Source organism: Sus scrofa, chromosome 5 (assembly GCF_000003025.6).
Source record: "Sus scrofa isolate TJ Tabasco breed Duroc chromosome 5, Sscrofa11.1, whole genome shotgun sequence".
NCBI lineage: Eukaryota > Metazoa > Chordata > Mammalia > Artiodactyla > Suidae > Sus > Sus scrofa.
In genome coordinates, this window is record NC_010447.5 from 78,584,452 (window position 1) to 78,609,859 (window position 25,408).

At 39.5% G+C, this 25,408-nt stretch overlaps 1 protein-coding gene across 1 annotated transcript; it reads right to left on the reverse strand.

The window, feature by feature from the left end:
- On the reverse strand, positions 22,164 to 23,117 carry LOC100621423 (olfactory receptor 10AD1-like). Its single transcript, XM_013997985.2, has one exon. The coding sequence runs from the start codon at positions 23,115 to 23,117 to the stop codon at positions 22,164 to 22,166; it is 954 nt and encodes a 317-aa protein (XP_013853439.2).

Consider the following 25,408-nt stretch of genomic DNA (forward strand, 5'->3'; position numbering starts at 1 on the left):
GATTTGGCCACCTATCTGTTTAGGAAGAGAACCAAATAGTTGTATCTAATTGAGTAGTGTCTCAGGTCAGGAACGCCAGAAAGAGAGGAAACTACAGTGGGTCCTTTCACTAGGAACAAAAAGAAGAGAAATTAGCAAGAACTTATAAGACCAGAGCCCTTGTCCTCAGGCCTCTCTGACGCTGCATCCTATTGCACCAATCCCATCACTAGAAAGACAGACTAAATTCTGGAGATTAATCCCTTGTCAGTCGCTTCATTTGCAAATATTTTTTCCCATTCTGTGGGTTGTCTTTTCATTGCTGGGGATTTGGGATGGAAATGCTATAAAACTGGGTTGTGATGATTGTTGTACAACTATAAATATAATAAAATTCATTGAGTTAAAAAAAAGACAAGCTCTTACCAAATCCTTAAATGATTGGAAAAGAATAATTATTTTCCAATATGTCTGATAATGTATTAATATCCAAAATATTTTAAAAAACTCATAAAACTCAACAAAAAACCTCACAGAACCCAATTAAAAAAATGGGAAGAGAATCTGAACAGACATTTTCCCAAAAGAGATATATGGATGGTCAACGGGCATATGGAAATATGCTCAACATCATTAATCATCAGGGAAATGCAAATCAAAAGCACAGTGAAATATCACATTATGCCTATTATTGAAAAGACAACAAATGACCAGTGCTGGTGAGGATGTAGAGAAAAGAGTACTCTAGTACACTGTTTGGGAGAATATAAATTGGTGCTGCCACTATAGAAAACATTCGGGAGAGTCTTCAGAAAGTTAAAACTAAAACTACCGTATCATCCTGCACTTCCAATTCTGGGTATTTTTTAAAGAAAATGAGAATACTAATTAGAAAAGATATATGCACCTCTATGTTTTTTCCAGCATTATTTACAATAGCCAAGACATGGAAGCAACCTAAATGCCCACCAAGAGAAGAATGGATAGAAAAGATGTGGGGTATATATACAATGGAATATTATCCAGCCATGTAAGTAATGAAATCTTGCCATTTGTGACAACATGGATGGACCTAAAGGGTTTTATGCTAAGTGAAATAAGTCATATAGGAAAAGACAAGTACTGGATGATTTCAAATATATATGGAATCTAAAAAAATAACACAAGAAACGCAACAAAATAGAGGTAGAGTTATAGATAGAACAAACAGGGGGTTGCCAGAGGTAGGGGGTTGGGGAGAGAAAAGAAACGGGTGAAAGAAAATAAGAGGTTACCATCTTCCAGCTGCAAAATAAAGGAGTCAGGTATGAAGTGTACAGTGTGGGGAATATAGTCGATAACTGTGTAATCTCTTTGCATTGTAACAGATATTGACTGAACTTATTATGGTGATCAGTTTGAAATGTGTAGAATATTGAATCAATATATTATGTAACTTTAAGATAAATAAGTATAAATAAGTAATAAATGATAAATGAATATTGCTGTAAGTTACATATGGCAGTTGTTAAAAGAGTAAATCCTAAGAGTTCTCAACAGAAGGAAAAAACTTTTTATTCTATTTCTTTACTTTTGTATCTACATGAAATGATGGATGTTCATTAAATTTACTGTGATAATAATTTTGTGATGTTTGTATGTCAAATCATCATACTGTATAGTTTAAACTTACACAGTGCTATCTGTCAATTATATCTCAATAAAAATGGAAGAAAACTTCAATTGACAAAAATGTTTACCATAATAAATAAAGCACCAATTGCAAAAAAAGGAATAATTGTTTTCCCTGCTGATTGCACATATTATTAATAATAGCCCTACAATTACAGCATTTTAAAAGATTTTATTTTTTTATTTTTTTATTTTTTTTTTATCTTTTTTGTCTTTTTTTTTGTTGTTGTTGTTGCTATCTCTTGGGCCGCTTCCGCGGCATATGGAGGTTCCCAGGCTAGGGGTTGAATCGGAGCTGTAGCCACCAGCCTACGCCAGAGCCTACGCCAGAGCCACAGCAACGCGGGATCCGAGCCGCGTCTGCAACCTACACCACAGCTCACGGCAACGCCGGATCCTTAACCCACTGAGCAAGGGCAGGGACCGAACCCGCAACCTCATGGTTCCTAGTCGGATTCGTTAACCACTGCGCCACGACGGGAACTCCTTAAAAGATTTTAAAATGTGAGATGTAACTTTGGAACTCCATGATTTTTGCTAACACATTTACATGAACTTTGAGGAATTTAGGAATCACATTGGGAGACAACAGGAAATCTCTTTTTGCCATGTATTACCTAACAAAGCATATAGATCCATGGTTGGGAAATTATTTAGAGGACATATGTAAATGACTTTTAAGGAAGCAGCACTACTAATCAATACCATGAGTGCCTCCTGGCCTCTGCTGGCAACTCTGTTACAACTTAGCAACCATCCCAATTTCTTACAAAGTCACTTAGAAGTGTTTCTATAGGCCTACCCATTTCCCTCTTTCCTATTTTAAGTTAATTTCCAATTCTCTTAAGAAGATGAACACTGAGAAATTCTTTGCTCCTCCTAGTGCCTTGCCAATAACTGGCTGGCAATAGAGATTCATCCAATTGAGTTAAATTACAGAAGTTTTGTAAATTCTCTTCTCTTTCTGTCTTCTGCCTTCTTTTTGCTTCATCTGCCTCCTTGCTCCTGGATACACTTCAATTTCTCTATATCTTTCCAAAACTGAGGGTCTGTGAAGTACCTGGATCCCTGGACAGTGGCTTGGCCAGGACCAAATGCTATAAATATGCTAAGGTTGGGCCTTTCAGATGCCTGTGATGAACCAGATCCCTGTGACGTCCAAAACGCAGGTCACAAACTCTCCCAGAAGACCCTTCTTGTAGATTAGCACTAATAGGAGACACCATAAGTATCGGAAATACTCAAAATAAACTCAATTTCATTTTACAGTTGAGGTTCTAACTCTCTTTCCAACCTTTGAGTCTTGATCTCCTTCCATCATCCCTACTTGTTCTCCAGCATAGCTCTAACGTGAATTCACTATTTCATTAGAAGGCATAATGAAATCAGTCTAGACTTGCTCCTCGTCTCCCTTCTCACGGTCACTTTCAATATGGAGACTTAAACAAAGAGTAAAACAACCAGATGACCTATTGGGAGAGAGAGAGAGGAAATGATATATAAAAGTATCCATAATGACCTTCCTCTGAATATTAAGGACACTGTGTATATGACCAAAGATGAAAGAATATGAAATCAGGGAGAACCTGGCAATCAAGGAGAATTATTGAACATCAATGGATTGGATAACTTCAGCTGTTCCATGGCATTGATTAATCTGAGCTATTTTGCTATTTAAAAATGTGTGAAAAGATTTGCAATGACTCTAATTTGCTTAGAGAAGAGAATAAAGGGAGAGAAAACATGAGGGATAATGAGAGAGAGAGAGAGAGGTGTGTACCAACACAACAGAAGAGAAAAAAGCTGAAACCTAGAGGGATTCTTAGACTAAGAAATAAATGATTTAAAAACATGAATATTTATATATCTTGAAATTTAAAAACCACATCCGAAACTAGATCTTATCACTTTATAGGGAAGCAGTGAGGCAGAGGGTAAAGTACAGGCAATTTAGAGGCAGGTATACTTGAAATTTGACCTTGACATTGTTACTATTATGTGGAGTTGGCTGGCTGATTCTCAAGTTTTTCCTCCAATAAACTGAGGGTTAACTAAAATAATTTGTAATTAGTGGACAACACAGATTGGACACTAAATAATCATTAGTTGTGATTTCCGTTTCCTTCTCCCTGTGGTTTCACTTCACAGGTGAAATGAATAGTGTAAAGACTTGACTAGCATCCCACTTGGAAGCCAAACTGACCATGCAGAAACCCACAAACAGAAAAGGATCACATTCACACTTTACAATCCATGCTAATGGTTCCTGCTTTCCCCTGTGAGGAGAGTCTTTCCATTTAACTCAGGTTTTTTCCCCCTGATATATTTAAGTCCCATTTCTGTTAATTTGGCTCCCCAAAACACTGCAAAATATGCTCTATATCTCAATCTCTAAGAGAGGATCATCCTAGAGTCACTTCTAAGCCTCTCTTTCTCCAGGGAATAAGAAAAATGCAAGAAAAATAGAAAACAGCAACATGCACTGACAAGAAGAGGAAAGTTGGGAAAAGAATTGAGAAAAGTAGTCCCAGAGTTAGAACTGTCTCTTTCTCTGAAGAAACTGGTGATAGGCCTTTGCCTTCAGAAGGGCCATCAGTCAGGTATACCCAAGCCATCTGCCCCTCAGCCAGAACCAGAAGGGCAGGTGGCAGTCTTTGAGAGCTTGGTGGAAACTCAGAGGGGAGATGGAGAGAACAGACTAGTTGGAGAGAGTTGGAAAAGCAGAGACAGAGTTAGGCAACCAGAGAGGGAGAAATGGAGTAAAGTGGTTAAAGGAGTCAAGATCTGTGACGTCCCCTCCATGGCCACTGTATGCAGGGACCTGGTGTGATCTAAACATAGGTGGTCACTGAGGGAGCCAAGGGGTGTTCATTTCTGGTGGCTGCCAACAGAGTCAGGGTCAGCTTTCACTGAAGAAGTGAGCACATTTACTGACCTTCTCCATGGGCTTTGGCACACCCTGGTGACGACATTGCCTGTGCTGATCTCAGGCTAAGAGGAGGGATCCACACTCAGAAGTGAGGGTGCGGCTGCAAAACAGATGCTCATTTATAGGGTAGGGAGTATGAGAGCTCCTTAGACACACACACACACACACACACACACACGCAAGCATGAACTTCTCACTGGTTACTGTTGGGAGCCAACTATAATAAAGGCCAACTGTCTCATCTTGGAATCCTACCATCTTAACTGGGTCCCTAGAGGTACTCTCATACCGGTTCATTCAAGGCCCCCTTGTGAGGCTCTGTTCACGGCAAGTGGCCTGGAAGGTCTAGAATAGTTTCATGGTTTCCCAGGGAAGTTCTATACTGGTTGTAAGTTGATAGTTAAGGCAGGTGTCACCCCTATGTCCTCAGCATTACATCTGGGAGCCCATTAATTCTGGACCACTTATTTTCCAGTTTTATTGCAAATTAATTTTCTACTTTGGGTTTCTTATGACTTAGGTACCACTCCTTATGCCCACAATTCAATCCTTTCCAATATCATTATACTATGTTCAACACAACAATAAATATTGGCTGAATACCTATATGAAGCAGTCACGGTATTAAATGTAGTTGATAGGGTGGTGAACACATAGTCCAAAGCTCTCCCTGAAGGAGCATGTGTATATGATAACATGCTCCCTTCCAGACCTGCATCCTCTACCTCTTCTTTATCACAATGCTATTATTCAAACCTGTAATAACCTTCTTTCCCTTGATTCACTCACTGTTGTTCCTGCCTGGTACTAAATTAGATTCTGCATGACTCAAAGAAGTTCAGTATTTCCCTCACTCCTTCAATCCTCTGCAGCGCCTCTTCTTTCTACTCTTAGAGTGCTTGGCTTCCTATAAAGCTGAAGTTTATGCTGCTTGTGTCCTGACTCATTCTAAGTGTCTGGGATGGCTTCACCTCTGGTCCCACCATATAACATATACCTCCACTACCATTCTCCAAACTTCAGTCTTAAATAATTTTTTTGTTTGTTTGCTTGTTTTGCTTTTTGCTTCTTAGGGCTGCACTCTCAGCATATGGAAGTTCCCAGGCTAGGGGTCAAATCGTCAAATTGGAGCTGCAGCTGCCAGCCTTGCCACAGCTACAGCAACACCAGATCTGAGCTGCATCTGCGATCTATACCGCAGCTTACAGCAACAACGGACTCTTAACCCACTGAGCGAGGCGGAGGATTGAACCTTAGTCCCCACGGATCCTAGTCAGGTTTGCTACCACAGAACCACAATGGGAACTCCATTATTGGAGTATTTTTGTAACATAAATGAGTTTGGAGGAAAGCATGATTTTTATGCATATGACACCAAAGCTAAACTTCAGGAAATTGACCTTTACAGTAAAGATTTTTGATGATCTTTCAGATATCCACTCAAAAACTTATGAAGAAAAGTGAATTCATCAAGCTCTTTGAAAGCATCTATTTGTACATCATTCCTTGAAATGCTAAGAAGGAAGCACATTGGTCTCCTCACTTCTCTATAATCTCTGGTTCACAGCATTTTGTTGACACACTTTCAACCCAAACATGACGTGCGATTCAAATGTGGGTGAAAAAATAATTGTACCAAAAAAGAGCTGTCCAAAAGTAGTATGACTTCAAGAGTCATTAGGACATTAATGTATCTATGGATGTTTCGTGAATTAAGTATCTATGTATTTCCAATTATTTAGATTTTCCCTAGGACAGTCCATAAATTCATGTGCCTTTTTCTAAGAAGGCTTGTCCTTTTTCATTACTGTTTTTCCTATGTACTTTAGATTTTGGATATTATTTAAAATGTTCTTAAAATTTATTTTTCTAATTTGTTTGCTGGAACATTGAAATGCGATTTGATTTTGCATATTGATTTTATATCCAGGAATCTTGTTAAAGTCTATTAACCTTAATAAATCATCTGTGCCTTCTTTTAGTTTTTCTATTAAGGCAATCACACCATCCATAAATAAAGACAGTTTTGGAGTTCTCATGTGACTCAGCAGGTTAAGGATCCAGGATTGTCACTGCAGTGGTTCCTAAGTCACTGCTGTGGCACGGGATTGATCCCTGGGAACTTCTGCATGCCTTGGGATCAGCCAAAAGCATGCAAAACAAGCACCCCAAAATCCCCCAAATAAAGATAGTTTTGTTCTTTCATTTCTAGTTATATATCATTTATCTATTTCCCTTGCTTTACTGTCATGTCTAGAATTTTTAATATAGTCTTAAGTTAAAGTAGGGATAATGGCTACCCTAGGCTTCTTTATGATCTAAAGGTAATTTTAATGTTTCACTATTAAGGATGATGTTTGCTATAGAGTTTTGGTGATTGATCACTTTAATAGCATTTCTATTCCTGATTGGCTGAGAATTTTTTTTTTTTAATTAAAAACCAGGAGGTCCCACTGTAGTGCAATCAGATTGGCATCGCTGGAGTGCTGAGATGTAGGTTTGATCCCTGGCCCAGCACAGTGGGTTAAGGATCCAGTGTTGCTGCAGCTGCTGCATAGGTCGCAACTGTAGCTTGGAGCCGATTTCTAGCCTGGGAACTCCATATGCCATAGTGCAGCAAAAAAAATGAAATGACATGAAATGAAATAAAATAAAATAAAATATTATTAACCAGTGTGAATTTTCAATAAAAATGGATGCCTTTTCCTGCATCTACTGAGATATAATGTTGTTTTTCTTCATTTGTCTGATAAAGTAGTGATTTACATTAATTTCTTTTCTTTCTTTCTTTTTTTTTTTTTTTTTTTTTTTTTGCTTTTTAGGGCCGCACCTGTGACACATGGAGGTTCCCAGGCTAGGGGTCTAATTGGAGCTGTAGCTCCTGGCCTACACCACAACCACAATCTCAGCAATGCCAGATCTGAGTCACATCTGCAACTTGCACCACAGCTCACGGCAATGCCAGATCCTTAAGGCCAGGGATTGAACCCGCAACCACATGGTTCCTGGTTGGATTCTTTTCTGTCGCACTACGACGGGAACTCCTACATTAATTTATTTTCTGATGTTAAGTCAACTTTTAATGTATTGGGATAGACTCAATTTTGTTCATGATATAAGGCATTATCTTTTTAATACAATGTAGGACACAATTTTGTTTTAAGAATTTTACAATTCTGTTCATGAGAGTGAGATTAACTTATTTTATCTTAAGTTTTGATATCAAAGTTATTTTAAAAGTTGAGATCTTTCTCTCTTTTTTTGTTATATTCACTAGTTTTTTTTTTTTAGGTTCCACATGCAAGGGATATCATGGAGTATTTGTTTTTTTCTGTCTGAATCGTTTCACTAAGCATAATACCCACTAAATCCATCCATATTGCTGCAAATAGTAAAATTTCATTTTTAAAATGGATGAGCAGTATCCAATTGTGCATGTATATGTTTGTGTATTGTGCGTATGTGTATATATATATATACACATATATATCTTCTTTGTCCACTCATCTGTTGATAGACACTTAGGTTGCTTCTATGTCTTGGCTATTATAAATAGCACTGCTATAAACATTGGGGTGCATTTTTTCAAATAAATGTTTTCATTCCTTTTTGAATATGTATCCAGAGTGGAAATATTGAGGAATATGGTAGATCTATTTTTATTTTTTTGAGGTCTTTCCCTTTTTCTAGTATACAGGCATGTCTCTAAAATATTGCAGGTTCAGTTCCAGACTACCACAAGAAAGAGAATATTACAATAAAGCATTTCAAACAATTTTTTTGTCTCCCAGTGCATACAAAAGTTATATTTACTCTATAATTCAGTCTATTAAGTGTGTAATACCATTATGTCCAAAATATGATGTACATATTTAATTAAAAAACTTTATTCCTGAGGATTGGAGCTCAACTTCTCTCATAAAAACAACAAAATTACAACCAAATGCTGAGCAACCTTCAGCCAAATGGACTGGAAACTTTCAAAAAGAAATCTTACTCCAGAGGACAAAGAGGAGGCCACAACAAGAGGTAAGAGGAGCGATTACATGATATAAGCAACCCCATACCTCCCTGGTGGGAAGCCCCACAGACTGGAAAGTAACTGTATCACAGAAACTCACCTACAGGAGTGAGAGTTCTGGGGCCCCATGTCAAATCCCAGGCCTGGGGATCTGGCACTGGGACAAAGATCCCCTGGCACATCTGGCATTGAAGGCCATTGGGGCTTGTGCGTAGGAGCTTCACAGGACTGGGGGAAACAGAAATCCCTTTCTTGAAAGGTGCTCACAGACTTTCACATGCCCTGGATCTCAGGGCAAAGCAAAGTCTCCATAGGAGTCTAGGATGGACCTGACTGCAGTTCTTGGTGGATCTCCTGGGAAAACAGGGGGTGAATGTGGCTTGTTGTGGGGAAGGGCATTGGAGGCAAAGCTCTTGGAAATATTCATCAATGTGTGTTTCTCTGCAGGTGGCCATTTTGGGAAAATCTGGCCCTGCTCATCAGCGCTGAGAGTCCCCAGACCCAAACAACAATCCAGGTGGGATCACAGCCCCACCCATCAGTAAACAGGCTGCCTAAAGACCCCCCCCCCCCCGCCGCGCACACAGTCACCTCTAATCTCACCCAGAGACAAAGCCCCACCCACCAGAGGGATTAGAATCAGCTCCACCTACCAGTGGGCAGACATGAGTCCCTCCTATCAGGAAGGCTACAGCAAGCCCCTATACCAACTTCAACCACAAGGGGGGCAGACACCAGAAGTAAGAGAGGCTACAATTCTATTATCTGCAAAAAGGTCATCACACCAAAAACCTACAAAAATTAAAAGACAGAGAACTGTAACTCAAATAAGGGCGAAAGAAAAAACTCCAGAAAAACAGATAAGTGATCAGGAGATTCTCAGCCTCCAGGAAAAAGGCTTTAGATTGTTGATGCTGAAGATGATGCAAGACATTGGAAATAAACTGGAGGCAAAGAAGGATAATTTACAGGAAACACCGAGCAAAGAAATACAAGATATAAAACTTAAGCAAGAAGAGATGCAAAATACAATAACTGAAATAAAAAATTCACTAGAAGCAGCCAACAGGAGAATACAGGAGGCAGAAGAATGAATAAGCGAGGTGGAGGACAGACTACTGGAAATCACGGATGCAGAACAGAAAAGAGAAAAAAGATGCAAAAGAAATGAAGAGAGTCTCAGAGAACTCTGGAACAATATTAAATGCACAAACATCCATATTATAGGGGTGCCAGAAGGAGACGTGAGAGAGAGAGGGACAGAAAAATATTTGAAGAGATGATAGCCAAAAACTTCCCCAACATGGGAAAGGAACCACTCACTCAAATCCAGGAAGTGCAACAAGTACCATATAAAATAAACCCAAGGAGGAACACCCTGAGACACAAATTCATCAAACTGATCAAAATTAAAGACAAAGAGGAAATCTTGAAAGCAGCTAGGGAAAAGAAACAAATAACATACAAGGGAACCCCGATAAGGTTATGGGCAGATTTTTCAACAGAAACTCTGCAGGCCAGAAGGAAGTGGCATGATATACTTAACGTGGTGAAAGGAAAAAACCTCCAACCAAGATTACTTTACCTAGCAAGGCTCTCATTCAGATTTGAAGGAGAAATCAAAACCTTCGCAGATAAGCAAAAGCTGAGAGAATTCAGAAACACTAAACCAGCCTTACAACAAACACTAAAGGAACTCCTCTAGGCTGAAAAGCCAAGGCCGCAACCAGAAACAAAAATACCACAAATGACAAGGCTCATCAGTAAAGGCATATATGCAGTAAAGATATGAAATCATACACCCACAATTATGCTACTGAAATCAGAAATCATGATGAGAGGAGGGTACAAATGCAGGACACTGGAGATGCACTTGCAGTTAAGAGACCAACAACTTAAAACAATCATTCATATATATATATATATATATGGACTCCTATGTCAAAACTCCAGGGCAACTCCAAATCAAAACTCTGCAAATGATACACAGACAAATAAGAAAAATAGCTCAAATACAACACTAAAGAATGTCATCAAACCACAAGAGGGGAGAACAAGAGAAGAAGGGAAGAAAAAAGAGCAACAAAACCAAATCCAAAGCAATTAATAAAATGGCAATAAGAACATACATATGAATAATTACCTCAAATATTAGTGGACTAAATGCCCCAACCAAAAGACACAGACTGGCTGAATGGATACAAAAACAAGATGCATATATATGCTGTCTTCAAGAGACCCTGTTCACTTCTAGGGACACATGCAAATTGAAAGTGAGAGGATGGAAGAAAATATTCCATGCAAACAGGAATCAAAAGAGAGCTGGAGTAGCAATACTCATATCAGACAAAATAGACCTTAAAATGAAGAATATTTTAAGAGACAAGGAAGGACACTACATAATGATCAAGAAGAAGATATAACAATTTTAAATATCTATGCACCCAACATAGAGTCACCACAATATACAAGGCAATTGCTAACAACCTTAAAAAGAAAAATCAACAATTACACAATAATACGGGGGGACTTTAACAACCCACTTACAGCAATGGACAGATCATCCAGACACAAAATCAACAAGGAAACACAGGCCCTGAATGAAGCACTAGACCAGATGGACTTAATAGATATTTATAGGACATTCCATCCAAAAGCAACAGAATACACATTCTTCTCAAGTGCACACGGAACTCTGAGATTGATCACATCTTGGGCTACAAATCAAGCCTCAGTAACTTTAAGAAAATTGAAATCATATCAAGCAACATTTCTGACAACAATGCCATATGGCTGGAAATCAACAACAAGAAAAAAACTGCAAAAAACACCAACACATGGAGACTAAACAACATGCTTCTAAACAACCAATGGATCACTGAAGAAGTCAAAGATGAAGTTGAAAAATACCTAGAAGCAAACGACAAAAATACGACACTCCAAAACCTTGGGATTCAGCAAAAGCCATTCTAAGTGGAAAGTTTATTGCAATACAAGCCTACCTCAGGAAACAAGAAAAGAGCTCAAATAAACAACCTAATTTTACATCTAAAGCAGATAGAGAGAGAAGGACAAGATCTAGTTATCAGAAGGAAAGTAATCATAAAGATGAGAGGAGAAATCAATGAAATAAAAACAAAGAAAATCAAAGAAAAGATCAACAAAATTGATAAACCCTTAGCCAGACTCACCAAGAAAAAAAGAGAGAGGACTCAAATCAGTAAAATTAGAAATGAAAAAGGAGAAGTAACAATGGTCATCACAGAAATACCAAGGAGCATAAGAGACTACTATATGCAACTATATACCAATAAAATGGAAAACCTAGAAGAAATGGACAAATTCTTAAAAATGTGTAATCTTCCAAGACTAAACCAAGATGAAATAGAAAAGATGAACAGACCAATCACAAGAACTGAAATGGAAACTGTGATTAAAAAACTTCCAACAAACAAAAGTCCAGGAGCAGATGGCTTCACAGGTGAGTTCTATCAAACATTTAGAGAAGAGGTAACACCTCTCCTTCTGAAACTATTCCAAAAAAATTGTAGAGGAAGGGACACTTCTAAACTCATTCTATGAGGCCACCATCACCCTGATACCAAAACCAGATAAAGCTACCACAAAAAAAAAAAAAAAAAGGAAAAAAAACTACAGGCCAATTTCACTGATGAACATAGATGCAAAAATCCTCAACAAAATACTAGCAAACCTAATTCAACAATATATTAAAAGATTGTACATCATGATCAAGTGGGATTTATCCCAGGGATGCAAGGGTTCTTCAACATCCACAAATCCATCAGTGTGATACACCACATTAGCAAACTGAAGAATAGAAACCATATGATCCTCTCAATCGATGCAGAAAAGGCCTTTGACAAAATCTAACACCCATTTCTGATAAAAACCCTTCAGAAAGTGGGCATAGAGGGAACACATCAACATAATAAAGGCCATGTATGACAAACCCACAGTGAACATCATTCTCAATGGTGAAAAGCTGAAAGAATTCCCACTGAGATCAGGAATAAGACAAGGATGTCTGCTCTTACCACTACCATTCAACATAGTTTTGGAAGTCCTAGCCATAGCAATCAGAAAAGTAAAAGAGATAAAAGGAATCCAAATCGGAAAGGAAGAAGTCAAACTATCACTATTTGCAGATGACATGATACTGCACCTAGAGAATCCTAAAGCTTCTACCAGAAAACTGTTAGAGCTCATCCATGAATTTGGCAAAGTCGCAGGATACAAAATTAATACACGAAATCGACTGCACTTCTATATACTAACAATGAAAGATCAGAAAGAGAAATTAAGGAAACAATCTCGTTTACCATCACATCCAAAAGAATAAAATTCTTAGGAATTAACCTACCTAAAGAGGAAAAGATCTGTACTCTGAAAACTGTAAGATGCTGATGAAAGAAATCAAAGATGACACAAATAGATGGAAAGACACACCATGCTCTTGGACTGGAAGAGTCAATATTATCAAAATGACTATACTACCCAAGGTAATCTGCAGATTCAATGCAATCCCTATCAAATTACAAAGGAAAATTTTCACAGAAATCAAACAAAATATTTTAAAGTTTGTTTGGAAGCACAAAAGACCTAGAATAGCCAAAGACATCCTGAAAAAGAAAAATGGAGCTGGAAGAATCAGGCTCCCAGACTTCTGACTATACTACAAAGTTACAGTCATTAAAACTGCATGGTGCTGTTACAAAGACAGAAATATAGATCAGTGGAACAGAATAGAAAGCCCAGAATTAAACCCATACACCTACAGTCAACTAATCTATGACAAAGGAGGCTAGCATATACAATGGAGAAAGACAGCCTGTTCAATAAGTGGTGCTGGGAAAACAGGACAGCCATATGTAAAAGAATGAAATTAGAACACTCCCTAACACTATACACAAAAATAAACTCAAAATGGATTAAAGACCTAGATATAAGACCAGATACTATAAAACTCTTAGAGGAAAACATAGGCCAAACGCTCTTTGACATATAATGACAGCAACATCTTCTCAGATCTATTTCTTAGAGTAATGACAGTAAAAACAAAAATAAACAAATGGGACCTAATCAAACTTCAAAGTTTCTGCACAGCAAAGGTAAACCTAAACAAAATGAAAAGACTACCCACAGAATGGGAGAAAATCTTTGCAATAAATTGACTGACAAGGGATTAATCTCCAAAATTTATAAACACCTTCTGCAGCTCAATATCAAGAAAAAAAAAACAACCCTATCAAAAAATGGGCAGAAGATCTAAACGGACAATTCTGCAAAGGAGACATACAGATGGCCAAAAAACACATGAAAAGATGTTCAGTATCACTCATTATCAGAGAAATGCAAATCAAAACCACTATAAGGTACCACCTTACACTGGCCAGAAGGGCCATCTTCAAAAAGCCTACAAACAGTAAGTGTTGGAGAGGGTTTGGAGAAAAAGGAACCTTCTTACACTGTTGGTGGGACTGTAAATTGGTGGAAAACAGTTTAGAGATGCCTCAGAAAACTAAAAATAGAACTACCATTTGATCCAGCAATCCCACTCCTGGGCATCTACCCAGAGAAAACCATGACTCACAAAGACACATGTACTCCAATGTTCATTGCGGCACTATTTGCAATAGTCAAGACATGGAAACAACCTTAATGTCCATTGACAGAGGAGTGGATCAAGAAGATGTGGTACATATACACAATGGAATATTACTCAGCCATTAAAAGGAAAGAAAAAATGGCATTTGCAGCAGCATGGATGAACTTAGAAATTATCATGCTAAGTGAAGTCAGTCAGACAACGAGACACCAACATCAAATACTATCACTTACATGTGGAATCTAAAAAAAGGACAGATTGAACTTCTTTGCATAACAGATAATGACTTACAAACCTTGAAAAACTTATGGTTTCCGGAGTTCCCATTGTGGCTAAGTGGTTAACGAATCGGACTAGGAGCCCTAAGAGTGGGGGTTCGATCCCTGGCCTTGCTCAATGGGTTAAGGATCCGGCATTGCCGTGAGCTGTGGTGTAGGTTACAGATGCGGCTCAGATCCTGTGTTGCTGTGGCTGTGGCCACAGCTCTGATTAGACCCCTAGCCTGGGAACCTCCATATGCCTTGGGTGTGGCCCTAGAAAAGACAAATAAAAAAGAAAATCTTATGGTTTCCAAATGAGACAGGTTGGGGGTGGGGGGATGCACTGAGGTTTGGGATGGAAATGCTGTAAAATTTGGTTGTGATGATTATTGCACACCTATAAATGTAATAAAATTCATTAAGTAATTTTAAAAAATAGCTGATAATAGTAAAATAAAAAAAAAACTTTTTCCCTAAAACATGCTAGCAATCATCTGTGTTTTCAGTGAGTCACAGTATTAACATCAAGGTCACTGATCACAGACAACCTTAAGAAATATAATAATAAGTAAAAATTTGAAATATTGCAAGAATTACCAAAATGAGTCACAGACACACAAAATGAAAAAATGCTGTTGGAAAAAAACTGCTGACAGATTTGCTCAACACAGAGTTACCATAAACTTTCAACTGTAAAAATCGCAATAATTGGAAGTTACCACTGTGGGTTAAGAATCCTACTGCAACAGCTCAGGTTGCTGTGGAGGTGTGAATTCAATCCCTGGCCTGGTGCAGAGGGTTAAAGGATCCAGTGTTTCCATAGCTGCAGTGCAGGTTGCAGCTGTGACTCGGATTCAGTTCCTGGCCCAGGAACTTCCATATGCTGTGGATGTGGCCATACAAAAAAACTGCAATAGCTGCGAAGCACAATAAAACAAGAAATTCCTGTCTAAAATAAAAATTCTTGTTGGCAGTATTTGCCTTAAAATTGTATGTTTTTATCTTTATTTAGAGAAAAAATTAAACTACTGATTTAATTTCATGTGTCTAGGTGTTTTCAAAAGTTTTTTATTTCTTCTGTCAGTTTTGAAAAATGTTATTTTTCTAGTGATTTTTCACTCATCTAAGTTAGAAAATTTAATGTCATAAATTTTTCTGTAGTATTCTCTTAGAATTTTAAAAATGTGCATTAGTTTTTTATTGCTGTGTAACAAATTACTACAAATTCAGTGGCTTAAAGTAGAAGAAATTTATTATCCTTACAATTTCCTTGGGTCAGAACAGGTATGATTAGCTGGGTCTTCTGCTCAGGTTCTCACAGGCTGAAATCGAAGGTGTCAATCGGGCTGTGATTCTTATCTGAGACTGGGGGTCCCTTTCCAAGGTCACTGATCATTAGAAAAATCCCTTTCTTTGTATTGTACCACTGAAGTACCTGCCTGTCTACATTGCTCTCAACTCTGAGAGGCTGCCCACGGTTCCTTATCACATGGCCCCCACAGGCAGTTCACAGCGTGGAGGCTTGCTTTCTGCCAGGCTGTCTGGAGCATTTTCTCTTCTGACTTCCAACTCCTCTCTAGTCTGCTATGATGGAGTTTGATATGAGATAAATTTTATATTTGACTTTCACTATTGAGAAGAGAGCTTTCCACCTAATTGTGATTCCTTTGAAAGGAATCTGTCTTTTTATTTAGATGGCTTTTTTTTTTTCATTTTCAGAACTTTTAATGGCATAACCAGAAGTGTTTTTCATTTTATAAATCACACATTTTTTGTATATTTAGGGGCTCCTTAATCAGTGGACTGGTGTCTCTTTTTTTATTTTTTTGACTTTGGAAAATTCTTGGCTATTTTCTCTTCAAGTTATTTTGCTCTATCCATTCTTCCATCTTCTTTATGACATATCTCATATGCCAGTTCTCTTATTAGCTGTTTTTTTTTTTTTTTTTTTTTTTTTTTTGTCTTTGGCTGCACCCACAGCATGTGTAATTTCCTGGGCCAGGGATCAAACCTGTGCTACTGTGGCACCCTGAGTCACTTCAGTGACAATGCTGGATCCTTCCTCCATTGTGCCACAAGGGAACTCCTTCTTTTTTTTTCAATTAAAAAATTTATTTTTATTTTTTTGTCTTTTTGCCATTTCTTGGGCCGCTCCTGTAGCATATGGAGGTTCCCAGGCTAGGGGTCTAATCGGAGCTGAAGCTGCCGGCCTACGCCAGAGCCACGGCAACGCGGGATCTGAGCTGCGTCTGCGACCTACACCACAGCTCACGGCAACGCCAGATCGTTAACCCACTGAGCAAGGTCAGGCATCAAACCCGAAACCTCATGGTTCCTAGTCGGATTCGTTAACCACTGAGCCACGAGGAGAACGCCTCAAGATGTTTTAAAATAACTGTCCTGCTTTTGATTGTTCTTAGTGAGATAGTTGGTCCAAATTACCTAGTCCATCAATATTAGAAGAGCTATTTTATAATTCAGTATGCAATATCTGAAATCACATGCTCCTTTAATTCTTAGTATAGCTTAAATCTGTTTATTTTTGATCAGTCATGCCACAGCCCTTTCAAATTATTAATTCCTTCTAATTCTATTAGTTTAGTTAACCTTTGGATTTGGTTGAATCAATCTATTATATGTATTTTTCTCCTACTTTCCTTGTAAGATCTATAATTCTGTGATTAAATTGGTAGTTTAATTTATTAAAATTTTTTTTTCTAATAAAAGAAAGCACTGCTCTAGCTACATCTCCAAACTGGATGTAGATTCATAACTATTTTGGAATTTGTGAAATTTCATAATTTTTTAAATCATAATTGGCTCTATTGTTAAAAATCAGACATGAGGTATCAGGTAGAAGGACATGAGGTAAATAGATCTTTAGTGGACGTTTTATGTTAATCTCGGTAGGTGTTAGGCAATGTTTAATGTTTGTTGTAGCTGTGGTGTCAGAAACTAAAATTTCCTCTAGTGTCCTTGATTTTGTCTCCTCTGCTGCCTTTTTGCTTCCTTTTTTTTTTTCTTTTGGCTTTTTGCCATTTCTAGGGCCGCACCCGCAGCATATGGAGGTTCCCAGGCTAGGGGTGGAATCAGAGCCATAGCTGCCATCCTACGCCAGAGCCACAGCAACTTGGGATCCAAGCCATGTCTGAGACCTACACCACAGCTCACGGGAACACTGGATCCTTAACCCACTGAGCAAGGCCAGGGATCAAACCTACAACCTCACGGTTCCTAGTCGGATTCATTAACCACTGAGCCACGATGGGAACTCCTGCCTTTTTGCTTCTTAAATAGGGTCTGAGGGTTGCCTTTCTTTCAGCTATGACCCTTGAAATCCACCAGCTCTAATGATGTGGCAGTAGGGTATGGGGGAGTGGAAGCATTCTGTATTCCTACAATTAGGTCTTAGACTTCTAGCCAGCATGTGTCCCTGGGCTGTGACCTTCACAAGTGCTTCTCAGATAGTTCCCCTCCTCCTTGGATCTTAGGGTCTCTAAAGTTAGGCTTCCTCAAGGGCAGGCTGTTAAGGAGAACAGTTCTCTGGGCTTATTTCAGAATGGTTATTTTCCCCTTCCCACTGCTGAAGCATAGGGGGGCATTTTTCTGACTTTTGTCATGAGAATATGATGGGGATACTGGGAATAAACCTCATCGCACTATGAGCCTACAGGAATTTTTTCTTTTTTTTTTTTTTCTTTTTTTTGCTATTTCTTGGGCCGCTCCTGCGGCATATGGAGGTTCCCAGGCTAGGGGTCGAATCGGAGCTGTAGCCACCGGCCTACGCCAGAGCCACAGCAACGCGGGATCTGAGCTGCATCTGCAACCTACGCCACAGCTCACGGCAATGCCGGATCGTTAACCCACTGAGCAAGGGCAGGGACCGAACCTGCAACCTCATGGTTCCTAGTCGGATTTGTCAACCACTGCGCCACGACGGGAACTCCCCAGGAATTTTTTTTCTATCTGAAGCTAGTCTATGCTCAGTCTCCAGAAACAAATCAGTTTTTCTTTAAGTATTCTGACTAGTCTCCAACTGCAGCTTCTGTTCCTAAGGAAGCTGTGATCCTCAGTGTTCACCTGTTCCCCAGTTTTGGGGGGATGATTTGCCCTGTGAACTCAATTCTCTGATGGATCTAAGAAGTGTTATTGATTTTTGGCTTGTTCATTCTTTTTTTTTTTTTTTTTTTTGTCTTTTTGCTATTTCTTGGGCCGCTCCCGTGGCACATGGAGGTTCCCAGGCTAGGGGTCCAATCGGAGCCGTAGCCACCAGCCTACGCCAGAGCCACAGCAACACAGGATCGGAGCCGCGTCTGCAACCTACACCACAGCTCATGGCAACTGACGGATCGTTAACCCACTGAGCAAGGGCAGGGACCGAACCCGAAACCTCATGGTTCCTAGTCGGATTTGTTAACAACTTCGCCATGATGGGAACTCCTGTTCATTCTTTTTTTCTTTGTCATTGAAGAAGGTGGAAGTGACAACTTCCAAGCTCTATACTCTTTCTATGTAAAATTGCACTTAAGATACATTCTTTGGTTTGTAGGTTAATTAGAATTTTCCATCTTCCTTCCCTTCCTTCCTTCCTTCTTTCTTTCTTTCTTTCTTATTTTTGGTCATGCACGCAACATGTGGAAGTTCCTGGTCAGGGATCAAACATGTGCCACAGTAGCAACCCAGCCCACTGCAGTGACAATGCCCAATCCTTAATCCACTGAGCCACCAGGATACTCCTAGAATTATGGTTCTTAATTTCCAAACATGTGGGTTTCTTTTCAGTTATCTTTTTTATACTGATTTCTATTTTAACTGCATTATGATCAGACAACTTGGTTTCTATGCTTCCGTATCTTTGAAATGTTTTAAGATTTTCTTTGTGGACCAACACATGGTCTATTTTGAGAAAATTTCCATCTGTTTTTGCTTCTAGGTGCCTGGTACCTGTTACTGAGCCAGTCAGTGTGGTAGGAGGAAACAGCTGGCATCCTTAAAAATAGGACAAATGAAGGAACTTACAAACATATGGAGAAAGGTTAAGGGGAATCAAATAGGGATGATAAAGCATCCTGGGCTCTCAAAAGCAGCATCAGGTACTACCTTATGAGGTCAGGGAAGGGAGCTGTAGGAGAAGACCACCTGACAGGGGCACTGGAACATCAGGGAAGGGGACAGGAAAATAAACATGCTCAGGAGTTCCTGTTGTGGCTCAGCAGGTTAAGAACCCAACTAGTATCCATGAGGATGAGAGTTCAATCCCTGGCCTTGCTCAGTGGGTTAAAGGTTCCAGCATTGCCACGAGCTGTGATGCAGGTCAAAGATATGACTGGGATCTGGCATTGCTGGGGCTGTGGTGTAGGCTAGCAGCTGCAGCTCCAATTCAACCCATAGCCCAGGAACTTCTAAATGTCACATTATGTGGCCCTAAAAAGAAAAAAAAAGTAGAAAATACAGATGCTCACTCTCTTTCTGCCTTCCTCTGTCCTATTAAGTAATTCTTATTAGCTGAACCCAACCAGAGCCCAGAAGGTAATGAAGCCCATTGAGATAGTCAATAAAGGTCTGCCTACCAGGACACAGGTTGGGGTGAGGGTGTGTGTGTTTAGTTCTAAAGGAGCAAAAGAAAATATCCAGCACACATGAAAAGTAGAGCAGACCCTTCAGAATGGGTAGAGCTTATGGGTGGGGAAATATAAGCATTAGTAAATGAAGAGATTGGTTAAAGTGGATGAGAAAAACTGTTGAAATTTTAGGGAGCATTTCCATAAGAGGGAATATGGCTTCCACAGGTTGCACTAAATGGCATTTGTACAAGTCTCTCTAAAACAGGCAGAGGTGATGAGGGGTGAGACCGAACTAGGCAGGAATGTGAGATTGGGGGGAACAAGGGAAGGGTGACTGTTGGGTAGATGACGTTCTCTTGGAAGTAATAGAGGAAAAGGGCCGTATTTAAGTAGGAGTCTACACTAGTGATACACAGAAAGACATGACTGGATAGGAAATTTCTAGAACTTGGAAAAATTTGGGGAGAGGGTATAGGGAGAAGCTCAATTAGAGTGAAACACAGAGGCTTTAGGAAGGTTTTATTACAAGTGCTTATGTAGATGGTTGTCATGGCAGTGCCAATAGAAATCCTGAACAGGGTCCAGCAGAAAATGACTTTGCAGATAGAATTTTGTATGCTAAATTCTTCTTGGTTTCCTCCTATCTCTTCCCTTCCCATATCAATACCTCTCATCATCTTTCTGATTCTGCCCTTTTTGTACTTCATCTCTAGATCAGGGACACATTCAACTTCAGCATTATTGACATCTTGGGCCACACAATTCTTTATTTTAGGGGCTGTCCTGCATTTTTTTTTTTTCTTTCTAGAGCTGCAGCCTCGGAATATGGAAGTTCTCAGGCTATGGGTCTAATTGGAGCTACAGCTGCTGGCCTACACCACAGCCATAGCAACTTGGGATCTTAGGAACGTCTGTGAACTACACCGCAGCTCAGGGCAACACTGGATCCCCTACCCACTAGTGAGGCCAGGGACGGAACCCACATCCTCATGGATACTAGTTAGATTTGTTTCTGCTGTCCTGAATACTGTAGAATGTTTAGCAGCATATCGGGCCTCTGCGTCCTAGATGCCAGTAGCATATTCCTTCCTACAGTAGTGACAAGTACGAAGTGTCTTCAGATATTGCTAGATACCTCTGGGGGAGAAAATCATCCCCACTTAGAACTCTGCTCTAGACTTTTGGTAACAGAATAGTGGTAGGGAAGAAAGCAGACAAAGATGTGAGTAGGACATCTTAGGACATGTAATATATTATAGGTAAAGTAAGAGGTAGTAAGGAATCTTCATGGGGAAAAAAAGGGTACACTTAAATTGCACAAGTCATATCCGGGCTGGTGGCAAAAGTGACAAGTGGAAGCAAGTAAATGAATATAAGGTAAAGTGTTATTTTTATACTCTTGTACAACTCAGATATCACTCAAAGCTTCCCTGACCCTAGGAGGTTTTGATCTATAGAACCCACCCCCAGTTTCAACGTAGGGAAGTGGGCATCTCCTCAGACCTCTTGCTCTTGCTTCTGCCCTGCCTCCTCTCCATCAATAATCCACATGTATCAGGCATATAGCTCCTCCTCTTGTGCCTCTGAGAAGTAATCCTACTAATCAGTTCTTAATTTGGAGGGATTTCATGGACAATTTTGAGGCTACCATAGAGGAACAATATCACCCATCTTACAGCTTATTTCTCCAACCCATTGCTTTCCCCCCATCTTCTACACATAACTTTTTTCCCCTCATGGCTCTCAATCTGCTCCTTTCCCAATCCTAAGGCTCCCACCATTGACTCTGACCTGGAAAGAATGGACTGCTCATCCTCTTCATAGACTTTCTCTAGAGGACCATACTATATTTCCCCAAATTTTGAACACACTTCTCCATTTCATAATCCTCCATTATGAAAATGCATAACAAAGAGAAGCTTGGGGGGATCAATCTATGGTGGAAATGAAGTTAGATAGATGAGTATTGTTAGATATTAACAGGATCTTCCAGGTCTGATGCTAGTAAAAGGAAGCCATGAATACTCTTTTCTGGAGCTTGACAGCCAGTGAATTTCCTACTTGTTGGGACTGGGGGAGGAGCAAGTTAAGGGAGGCTCCATGAGTCTTCCCACTAGACAGACCGTGCCTGGGCCAGGCTGCTCCTCCCAAGGGCCCTCACCATAGCCCCCTTCATTTCTTTGTTTCGAAAACTGTAGATGATAGGGTTGCACATGGGGGTGATGATGGTGTAGAGGAGAGAGAAAGGCTTGTCTTTGTCAGGACCATGGGTGCTACGGGGGTTCATGTAAGAGAACATGGCCGAAGTGTAGAAAAAGATGACCACAGTCAGATGGGAGGCACAAGTAGAGAAGGTCTTCCCCCGACCAGAGGAGGAGGCTCTGCCCAGGATGGAGGTCAGGATGCGAGCATAGGAGATGACGATGAGCACCATGGGGCTGAGCAGCACCACGATGGCATCGGCAAAGATCATTTTCAGACTAAACTGGGGGTCTCCACAAGAGAGGGTGATCACTATGGGGGCTTCACAGAAGAAGTTTTCTATGTGGTTGTCTTTGCAGAATGGACCACGAAATGTCATGTAATCAAGCAGGATCCCATTGATCAACCCAAAGAACCAGGCAGTACTGACCAGCCTCACACAGACCTGCCGGCTCATGATTTGGGCATAGTTAAGTGGGTGGCAGATTGCAACATAACGGTCATAGGCCATGAAAGCCAAGAGGATGCACTCAGCCACACCCACACCAAAAACCAGATACATCTGGGCCAAGCAGGAGGCAAAGGCAAGAGTGTGATTCATGACCACCAGGTGGATCAGCATCTGTGGGATGGTGGTGGTGATGAAGCAGACATCCAGGAAGGACAGGTGGCCAAGGAAGAAGTACACGGGGCTGCTGAGCCTGGGGTCTGTCCAGGTGATGAAGATGATGAGGCCATTCATGGCCATGGCGAGGCTGTAGAGGGCTAGGAAGAGGGCAAAGAGCAAAGCCCGTGTAGAAGGAGAGCTCTGCTCAAAGCCCACTAGGACAAACTCTGTCACTGTGCTCTCATTCCTTATGTCCATCACCTGGGGGCTGCTTGAGAAGAGAGGATAGATAAAGCACAGATAAGTGGGTTGTATACAGGTTTTTAGCCACTTGTATAAAAATAGATTAAGAGTAAATGAGTGAAAGAGATGGGAATTTCAGTAAATTTCAGTGAGTCAGCAGTGTTATGGGCAATGAAAAGCCAGTACTGTTGTAGGCTGCAACAATGGAACCATATTATGAACCAAGGGAGATTCTATTGCATTTTGTATGAATCAGGCTGCACCTGAAACACTTATCCAGTGCTGGGGTATTTCTTTTAAATGATCATCCACCAATGGGATTAAGTTCAGGGACAAGATGGTAAAGAATTTAAGAACCACATGGCAAACTTTTAAAGGAAACTTGAAAGACTTAGGGAGAATCAGAGAGGACCTTTTAAATGTTCATAGGTGTTTCATCTATAAGAGAGAATTTACTTTTTCTGGGTAATCTCGATGAGTAGAACTTGAGCCAGGGAGTAGAAATATCAGAGAAAAAATGACTGCTATTTCTCATTATAAATTTTCTTTGTTATTTTAACTATAAGACTAATGCCTGCTCATTGTAGTACTTTGGAAAATACCAGTAAGCAAAAGCAAAATAAATAAATAAAAATAATCAACCAGAGGGAAACTACATCTATGTCTTAGTTCATGTCTTTTCAGTAGTTTTTCTTTGTTTATATTTTAAAAGCTTTTAAGACCAACACAAGGCCTGAGACAAACCATCCATAAGAACTTAAGTGAGGGGGAGATGTAGATTTTCAAGAAGAAATGCAATAATTACAGCATATTCTAAGTTGGAGGATTGCTACAATTCCAACAGGAAGAAAGTAAAAAGGATAAAAATTCATTCTTTATTTGAATGGGGAACTGGGAACAATTCCACTTCATTTTACAGACAAAGATGGCTTATTTATTTAATAAATGAAGGTCTGCTGTACTCTGTAATTTGAATTAGGTGCCAAAGATATAAAATCATGCGTGAGAACTTCCTCCCTGACCTCATGGAACTTATACTATCCTAAGTCATTAGATCAGGGGGTAAGTAAGAGTACTGAGAATCCATATAACATATGGATAATAGTAACAGAAAAGCATACATGTATAAGCAGATATATTTCAAACTTCATTGCCTCCATACAGGGAATGTATCTTTTTGAAGGGTCAGGGAACACTTGCAACATATTGGTATATTAGAGTATATACCAATATATACCAACTCTTAGATGATTTCCAAAGATCCCAAACAGTCCAGACCATACTCACTACACTAAAACTAGGCACTGAAATTCTTAAATTTCCATGTAGAGGAAATTTCTTAAAATTCTATTTATTTTGCCCCCTGAAGGTAAGAAAAAGAGCACAAGTATCTATTTGTGTATGGGATTTTCCTTAAGAATATTTTTTATCATCACATTGCATACTTTAAATATCATACAATTTTCTTTTCAATTATACCTCAATAAAGCTGAAAGAAAAAAAAGCCTATCAAATCCAAGTGGAAAAAAAAGAATATTGTTTTATTACATATTTGTTTTAGTTCAAGAAAAGAAGTAAACTCTTACTGAATGTTAAAATTTAGAATGTAATTATTTTGATAAATAAATTGTTGATAACATTCTTTTGCTCAGCAGGGCTGCCAGGAGTGTTGTGCCACTTTGCGCATGTGCAAAGCCTCCTGAAGGAAAGAGTGGATGGTGAAGTCTAGATTGTTCTCAACTTACCAAGCAGTCTACCCTTGTGAGGGGCTGTGAGAGTTCAGAGAAAGTGGTGCTTTTATTCTAATATTTCCCTGGAATGGAGTGGCTTTTTAAAAGTAACACCAAGTAAGATCTGGCTAGGAGAATGTTTACCATTCAGCGCTTGATTTTTTTTTTTGTTACAAAATTGATGGAGTCTCTGAATGGGTAATAATAAATAAGCCTGGGTTCCACGGAGTGGGTTTTAGGAATAAAAAGGCAATAGGTATTTCTTCTAATGCAGTTGTACTCAAAGTGTGGTCCTTAGACCACCACCAGCAGCAGGGAACTTAATAGAAATGCAAATTATTGGGTTTCACCCAGATCCACAGAAATTATAAGCTGTGGGGATGGTGCCCAGCAATCAGTGTTTTAACAGGCCTGCATGTGATTCTAAGGCACATTAAATGTATACATATTTAATGCAAGGGTGAACAAACTAAGCCCTCAAGCCAAATATAGTCCATTGCCTTTTTTTTTTTTTTTTTTTTTTTTTTTTTTTTTTGTGTGGTGCCCATGACATGGAGAAGTTCCCATGCCAGGGAT